The sequence below is a fragment of the Rhododendron vialii genome, chromosome 9a (assembly GCF_030253575.1).
Source record: "Rhododendron vialii isolate Sample 1 chromosome 9a, ASM3025357v1".
Lineage (NCBI taxonomy): Eukaryota > Viridiplantae > Streptophyta > Magnoliopsida > Ericales > Ericaceae > Rhododendron > Rhododendron vialii.
In genome coordinates, this window is record NC_080565.1 from 38,763,142 (window position 1) to 38,771,534 (window position 8,393).

Here is an 8,393-nt window from a genome sequence, read left to right on the forward strand (position 1 = left end):
ATCAAATGTGTTTTTACACTTACAACAAAAAGTATAGTCTATAAGGCTCCGTTCCGGAACCGAAAATAAATTCTTATTTTTTAAGAAGGCAATTTTAAGCTCAAAAATTATGGGCTAATTGAAATTTAAAAATATGCAATATGGATCTTGTTTGGAAGATCTCGATGAGATCTTTTATACGATGCAAAAAAAATTAAAAAATTATTTTTTATTTACTTTATTTTTGAGTTTGAAAATGTGAAATAAGCTGTTTTTTTTTAAGAAGATTTCTGAAACGGGGCCTAATACTATAAATATTGCTGCTTGCTAGTTCTAAGAAGAAAACGAAATTGTGTAAATATACATAATCACGTTTAATTTTATAACCAGGACAAAAAAGTGGTCGATAACTTATTTTTTAAGGAATTTTTCCACACATATAGTGAAACTTTAATAAAAAAAACTCATTCAAAAGATTACGAGGGACCAATTCTATACAACTTTTACAAATTAACTTTAAAATATAATTTAATTAATGGAATAATTGTGGGGCGTGCAGGGGGCCGTACCCACTTGCACCCCCCTCGGTCCGCCACTAAATCTACAACCTCATTCTCGAAAACCAGCCTCGAGGAGACTAGACCACTTATACCAGGCCAGGTGGGTTTGAAATGAATTATGGGGTGGTCCATCAATCTTTCTGCATCATGTCAACGACCAAAATTACTCCTGAATTGACATCACACCAACCGGTGCATAGCATGCCTTGACCTAAAGTTATGAAACATTGATCTAAGACTATAAACAATATTCCCTCCGTCCCTAAATAAGTGTTCGGCGTGCAAAATTAAGCTTTACAAAATATGCATATTTTTTATTAAAAATTTTAATTTTTTTTCATAATATAATAGAACTCATTGCCATCTATTGATTTGTGAAAAAAAATTGATTTTTTTAACAAAACAAATGCTTCATTTTTAACGCCTAATTTTGCGCGTCGGACACTTATTTAAGGACGGAGGGAGTTGTATATGCGTGAATTTAAGACAACAAATGAGTTAAGAGTCGAGAAATTTTTCACGTTTTATAGTTCTATTAAGTATGAATTGTCAAATACAAACGTTTAAGAATCAAGGACATTTTATTTAATCATCGAAGCAATACATCTCCACCAATACTATAGGACTCCAGATTCAAAAAACCAAAACCAAAAAACAAAGGATCCATTGCAACGACCCCTACCGTACGTACCCAAGTACAGAAAGGGTCCCAGTCTACTAAAAACCTTTAAAAATAAAATAAAACCAAATTCAAGTGGGACCCATAAAATCCACAAAAGCCATGGAAAAACAACACACATAATAAAGCCAACTGGAAAACAGAGCAAAAGTAATACACTATATATAGTTCAATTCTTTGACACCCAATGCATGGACGATGTTGAATTCCAATTCTCTCTCTTCATCTCTCTCTCTCTCTCTCTCATCTCCTTCTTGCAGCAGTTTCTCTCTGTGCATTGAAATAAACAGCAGCAACTGGAAGTCCCAGGCCATTGTCTTCCGAGAAGCTCCTCGTGTTGAAATGGTCTCGAGAAGTCGGTGCCCACACCGATTGCCTTCCTCTATGCTGCTTGAACAAGATGAATACGTATCGGTGGATACCGATTACTGGCTTTGGAATCTCATAGCTCACAATTTCTCTTCCTGCATCAAAAACCCATTTCAAGTTTACGGATTATTAGCACTTTCAACCAAACATGACTTAAATTACGAAATTGTAGCGATTGGGAAATAAGGAATGGGGATCTCACCAAAGGAAACATCAGTGGTACCAGGAATATCTGTCACAATCCTGAAATGACAAAATGCCGAAATGGTTGGAGTTTTAGTATATACTACAAGGACGGTCGACATTGAATTTTAGTTTCAAGGTGGTGAATATGTGTTAAGACTAGTAAAATTTAGAAAATGATAACTTTCAGCCTTAGTATCTACTACGGAGTAATATTTAACTTCAAGAGACTCACAAAAGGGTGAACCTATATAATTTGAAAAGTAGTAATTAGAAGCACATTATTGAAATTTTTTTTGAAAGTTAGAGGTTCTATTGGTCTCACTACTCACCCCTTTGTTACTTTCGTGGATACAAAAAAAACAGTCTAAGAGCATCCTCAATGGGGATGTAAAACCATGTGCTATAGTTATAATAGCACCCAGATGTAAAAAAAATTGCTCCAATGGGGATGTAAAATAAGAATTTCGGAGATGGAAAATAGCACAAATGGAAAGGGAGATGTATATTTGCATCCCCTTTTGGCTGCAGCTATAAATTGACAGGTCATCACCAACTGATTGTACCAAAATTTTGGACAGCCGGAGATTACTTGATTTCGTCGGAAACTCGTCGGAAATTGGAAGAACACGCCGGAATCTCGTAAAACACGCCGGAATCCGAAGATGACCGTCTCCTACCCTGATTCTTGACGATCCATGGACGGTGCATATGCATGCTGTCGGCTGTGCCGTTCTGAAACTCTTGCCGGATATGCCCTTCCGCGTGTGATTTCCCTTCGGTTCAGAGAAAGGGAGACGAGGGCTGGGTTCTACGAACCAGAGAGAGGGAGAGAGAGGTTTGCTGCAGAGAGAGAGAGGTCGTCGTCTGGTTTGAGAGGAGGAGGGGGGGGGGGGGGGGGCGGGCTATGTTCGTAGAGAGAGAGAGAGAGAGAGAGAGAGAGAGAGAGAACGAACGAATGAGAAGGATGAGAAAGAGTAAAGTTGGGTTGGAATCTCAGCCAATAATCCGACTGTTGGTTTTTTTTTTTTTTTTTAATTAGCATCCGACCGTTGGTGACCCAACCCAATGGATGTTTTGGTGATGAAAAAAATCTGCAATGGTCATTTTTTTTTCCCAGCCTATAAATATGTGTTACCAGGATTTTTTAGACAACAAAAATTTTCTTCATTCTCCACAAACACCCTCCAAAAAAAATAGTGGATCAATTATGGTAGAAGGAAGTCGTAGTGAGAGAGGAAAATCGTTCAACTCCGATCAAGTAAATGATGTGGTTAAGAATTGATGGGAGTAAATAGATAAAGTAAATGGTGTAATTGAAGTGGATGAGAAGTCAAAAAAAAAATATGGGACAGAAGTAATTTTTTTTTTCGGAATAGATTTTTTTTTTGAAGTTCTCGATTATCAGATACCAAAATTATTTTTCAACGGAAGTAGTACTTGAATTAGGATTAAGAAAGTTAAGGAAAATTAAGGAGGAGAGAAAGTTAATTAATTATTCATCCTTTTTTTACATTTCACCATTGGATAGAGATGGGTTCTATTTTACATCCAACTAACTTTTAACTACTTTTTACATCTAAAATAACTATCCACCCCCTTCCAAAATACATCCCCATTGGGGATGCTCTAAGTGATCATATTTACGTACCATATTTGAATGCTATTTGATACGATTTGTTATGTGGTACTGGTCACATCATTTGATGAGCCCCATCCTTCTTACATAACACATGTGACGGGATCATACACAATATGTCATTTAATGTAGTAGTACTAATTAACAGTACGTATGGTTATTACCATCTCATTTGTCTAATTACAAAATGCATTATACTGCATGAGATACTGTGAAGTATATAAACGTGCATATATCCATATAGTTTGTGAGTTCGGAAGATGGCGAAAGTAACAAACCAGTGGAGATGTTCCCTTAGATATGGATCACTGGGGCCTGGAACATCTGGGTCTGTCATAACCTTCAAAGATACAAACAAAATATCCAAGTGAGAGAGAGAGAGAGAGAGAGAGAGAGAGAGAGAGAGAGAGAGAGAGAGAGTGCTACATGCAATTTAAGTCATATATAAAAAATATACCAGTGTGTAAGCAGTCCTCATGTCTTCACCACCAATTTCAACACGAGGCCTAGCAGTAATGTCAGAAGGCATGAGCTCGTGGCCATTGGAAACCTGCTTGTTGGAGTTGTACGTTACACTCATTCTCACACTCGGGCTGAAATAGTCCACCACCTCTCCCACCACTCTCCCCACCGTCAGCGGTTCCATGAGCCTCGACATGGCCACCAAAAAACGATCGAGATTGAAAGAGAGAGTGAGAGAGAAAGAGGTGATTAACTTATGTTTTGCAGAAGTGTGTGTTATGGAATTAATTTACAATCTACTTGAGCTTTTATAGACGTACAGAAAAGAAGGAATGGGATGTGGAGGGGTACAGGGTACTTTGGCTTGATTAAAGAGATTCGTCAACACTTCAGCTTTCCAAAATCTGATAAGTGTTCGATTAATGGCAAAAAGCCGTGTTTGAATAGTTTTCAAACTATAATTATGTTATTAATTCAAAAGTAATGCAGGCACTAAGAGAGTTGGGTTGTTGTTGCGTGATCCCTTGAGAAATACTCCCCTTATGGATTCCGCCCATTAGTCATCAAGAATATGTTGGCCACAGAATTTTCGCCGTACGACGAATTTTGATGAGAAGTCAATTCTCATCAAAATTCATCTGATCGAAATGACGAGGCAGTATGAATCTAAAATGTGTAAGCCATGAAGTGTTTTCGTGCGAAAGTAGTAATGAAATGACTACAACTTATAATTAATTGCGTTGTTCTATATTGGAATTTAATTCACGCAATATATATGTCTTTGGCTGATTGGGTTGATGAGAATGAAGAACAAACCTTTTTCCCAATTAAGTACAATATCTTTGGGCAAATGGGAATTCATCTTTTAAGGTGCTTCTCTCAATTTTCCATACACATACTTTTTCCACATGAAATAGACAACAAATTAAACATATCTTATCAACAAGCTTTGGAATGTGTACTAAACTCCATCAAGAGATCATCGAGGCAAATAGCTATGTTATCTTGTGCATTTTGTGCTCGACTTAAAATGCACTGATTGGGCCTAAAATAGAAAGTTCTCTAATGCGTACGTGCGTATGTTATTACAAAGCTCTGCATTGCTATTCATGTTGGGTTCGAAACTCAATATACTGACCCTACTGTCCTACGACTCCTACACGAACTTATAAGGTCTCGAGTTGGGACATCATGCCTCAAACATCACTCATGATAGGACTACTGATGCCCCCAAAAACAGCTGATCTCCCCTTAAAAAATTACTCGAATCCGAGGTTTAGTGCTAATGACAACTGATCTCGATCTCTCCCTCCCAAACACGCGCGGGCTCTCCCACTTAAAGAACTGGTTTTTTACTACTTGTTCATCAATTTCTTCTTGTTGGGAATCTTTTAGTACATCCAATTTTTTCCGTTACAATCACTCTTATAGATTTTCACGATCTCTAATTAATTGCTTTACGAGATGGTCCATTCAAACTAATCAATTTTCAGTTATGTTATGGAAGTGCACTATGCATGGCTTATTAATTGGTAATTAATATAGGATGTTTCGAACCAACTTGTACACACCTCTGATTAATCTCTATCCCTTCCAAAGCTGTTTGACACGTATTACTCATGCATGGGAGTGAGAAAAAGTCCCCAAAATCGCTTGTTTTTGGCATATATAGATGCTTGTCACTAACAATCTCAACTTAGTGGGAATCAAACCTTTCCCAAAACAGTATTCAAAACCACGTCCTTTTTTTTATTTTCTTGGACAAATGATAACAGAATTCGCATCATCCTTTTGGCGATGCATGGGAATTAAGCTAGGAGAGTGACAAGACACCATTTCCATATAAATCACAAAACAGCATATTAATAACATATATTGTTTTTTTTAATAAGTATTATAGTAGTAATAATTAACGTTTGCCAAGTCTGAAGTTCAAAAAAATGAAAAACATTTGCCAAGTGTACGTCTCAATGACGAGGAATATAAAAAGTAATGGAATCTCATGACAAGATGACAAAACCAAACCCATTTCTGGAGAGAATCACTTGCAGCCAACAATTTTGAAGATGCCTCTTCTTCTTAACCAATAAATAGATGTAGCAAATGCAATGCATGTGTAGGGTCCTCTCTCTCTCTCTCTCTCTCTCTCTCTCTCTCTCTCTCTCTCTCTCTCTCTCTCTCTCTCTCTCTCTCTCTCTCTCTCTCTCTCTCTCTCTCTCTCTCTCTCTCTCTCAAATGCAATGCATGTGTAGGGTCCTCTCTCTCTCTAGAGAGAGAGAGAGGGTTGAGACATCCAAATGTAAATGTAGGGTTACGAGGAGATTAGTGTTGGGGAAAATACAATATTAATGGCCAATGATCTAGCGAACAATTTCATTGATACATGAACTGGAAATACATCATACACAGAATTGAAACAAACTAACAAGCGAACCAAATCATCTTGTGTTTCAAACATTCTTCTTAAATTAAATTTGTCGCCTATCAAGGGTGTTGAGGTTGCACCGGCATTCTTTTAGGATAATTCGACTAGAACCGCAGTTCACAGAACTCTACTGTAAGCTGCCTTGACAAAATAAACCTAGCCTTTGTCTATCTTTCTCTCACACAAAGAATAAACTCAGAAATTTCAGTAGGAATTCTAAAAAAACATGAAGACATTGGAAACGGGATTGCCAACATATTATAAGTGAAATCTGTCAGCATATAAACAGGAGGGTGACCCCTAAGTTGCACTTCTGAAAATCAATTCTTGAAACTGCTGGAATAGATTGTACAATTCTCACATCATGGGGGGTTACCTGGTGCAACATTAATCGTATATATTGTGTTTAGATTTGATGAACCAGAAAGAGGGACCTTCCGTTTGCCTTGCAAAGACTGGCGATGAAAGCAAATTTGATATTTTCTCTTGTTTAGTTGAGCGAAGGGATGAGGAGAATAAAGAGCGGGACACACCACAATGGGGTCTGAATAGTCTTATCTAGGGGGTTTTAGGTAATAATTTAGGTGGATGATATACAATCACCCCTCACAAATTTAAGAGACCATATGCCTGATTTTACTGGACACCGTCCCGGCCCTTGTTGGCTTTTGTGGCTTAAGTGCAGCTGGGTTGGGGTTTGAGTGATTGTAATCTACTCTAGAATACGAATTTATTGTCCGTGGAACCAGTATAACCTAAAAAAAAACACCATTGTTTCGTTGTGCGTATGTGCTCTGAGTATCTAAAGTGCGTAACAAGATCTATCTTATGAACGTTACATACTCTCTTGATCAAACATGTCTTACCCACGAATTTTCAAGTTTTATAGGCCTTCATTAGTAGATTGATCCTCAAAATTCTTCTGAATGTGCACATAAACGGACCGAACACTGAGTTATCAGAAATAAAAATAAAAAGGAATTGCCAGGTAATACGTAAAGAACAACCTTTATGTTTGTGTGAAAGGAAGACATATAATGACAAAAAGAATATGAGAAAGTGAAGATGGGGATGTACATGAGTTTTTTTGAAAGTAAAATAATATATATAGTAAAACAATAGATATATATATACTACTACTACATGTCAAAAGAAAAGCTTTTCTCATATTCCCTCTGTGTCTCTCTCTCTCTCTCTCTCTCTCTCTCTCTCTCTCACTACCGACATTCTACAACTAGCAAGCTCTATCTCTCAATCATTCTGAGCATAAATTAAGGCTAATCGATCATGCTTTTCTTCTTTGGGAAATGTTTGACACATCTGCCTTTTCTTTTTTGGTCGGTTTAGCCATGTGCCCTCTTCCTTAACGCATGTTTACTCCAAAGCTACCTACTACTACTAGTAATAGCAAATTAGAATCTCCACCTTCAATTAATAAAGCCCTCTCAAGCTCTCTCTCCATTGATTCGTTTATTCCAATTTTAATATCAGGGTAATGACTAATGCTGGGATAAACGGTTGGCCTTGGGATGGCGGGGGGTAACGTCGGCCACCAGGGCCGGCCAGGGGATAAGCCCCGCAAGCCGGCCGGTTCGGGCAACCCCTGGCAAGGGGCAACAAAAAAAAAAAAATTTGTATGTATACAAAAAATAAATAAATAAATCCAGCAAAAAATATATTTATGGGCATCATCCAAAAAATTTTGTACAAATTTTAAAAAAAAGTAAATATGTATGGTTTCCACCTACTTTAAAAAATTATGATACTTAGAAAATTAGGAGGGTAAAAGAGAGGTTTTTACATACCTAGGGTAAATAACAGATAAAAAAATTAGGAGGACAAATTATTAAGAGAGAAAATTAGGAGGGCTATCAGATAAGAAGAAAAAAAGAAAAGGGACGCTATGGCCAAAACGAGAAGGGACAGATGATGTAATTCAAGCTAAATGGACAATATAATCTTGTTTTTGTCCTTTTTTTTGTTGCTTGTATGTCTTTTTTTATACTTAACACTAGTGGGAAACGAGCCCTATTATTCGCAATAAAGATTTGCAGACAACTACATAAGGAAAAACTCATTTGGGCCCATTCTAGGTCT

The 8,393-nt window shown here is 37.2% G+C and overlaps 1 protein-coding gene across 1 annotated transcript; it reads right to left on the bottom strand.

The window, feature by feature from the left end:
* Window positions 1-1,101: 1,101 nt before the first annotated feature.
* On the bottom strand, window positions 1,102-4,153 carry LOC131300225 (CEN-like protein 1). The gene is made up of 4 exons (XM_058325944.1): window positions 3,867-4,153; window positions 3,688-3,749; window positions 1,790-1,830; window positions 1,102-1,682 (listed from the first exon to the last, which is right to left on the bottom strand). The coding sequence occupies exons 1-4, from the start codon at window positions 4,065-4,067 to the stop codon at window positions 1,462-1,464; spliced, it is 525 nt and encodes a 174-aa protein (XP_058181927.1). The 5' UTR covers window positions 4,068-4,153; the 3' UTR covers window positions 1,102-1,461.
* Window positions 4,154-8,393: the final 4,240 nt, after the last annotated feature.

Coding starts and splice junctions, on each gene's coding strand:
- LOC131300225 (XM_058325944.1), bottom strand. CDS start 4,067: ATGTCGAGGCTCATGGAACCGCTGACGGTGGGGAGAGTGGTGGGAGAG. Junction 1,831..3,687: donor CTAAGGGAACATCTCCACTG/GTTTGTTACTTT, acceptor TTGTCATTTCAG/GATTGTGACAGATATTCCTG. Junction 1,683..1,789: donor TACCACTGATGTTTCCTTTG/GTGAGATCCCCA, acceptor TTTTTGATGCAG/GAAGAGAAATTGTGAGCTAT.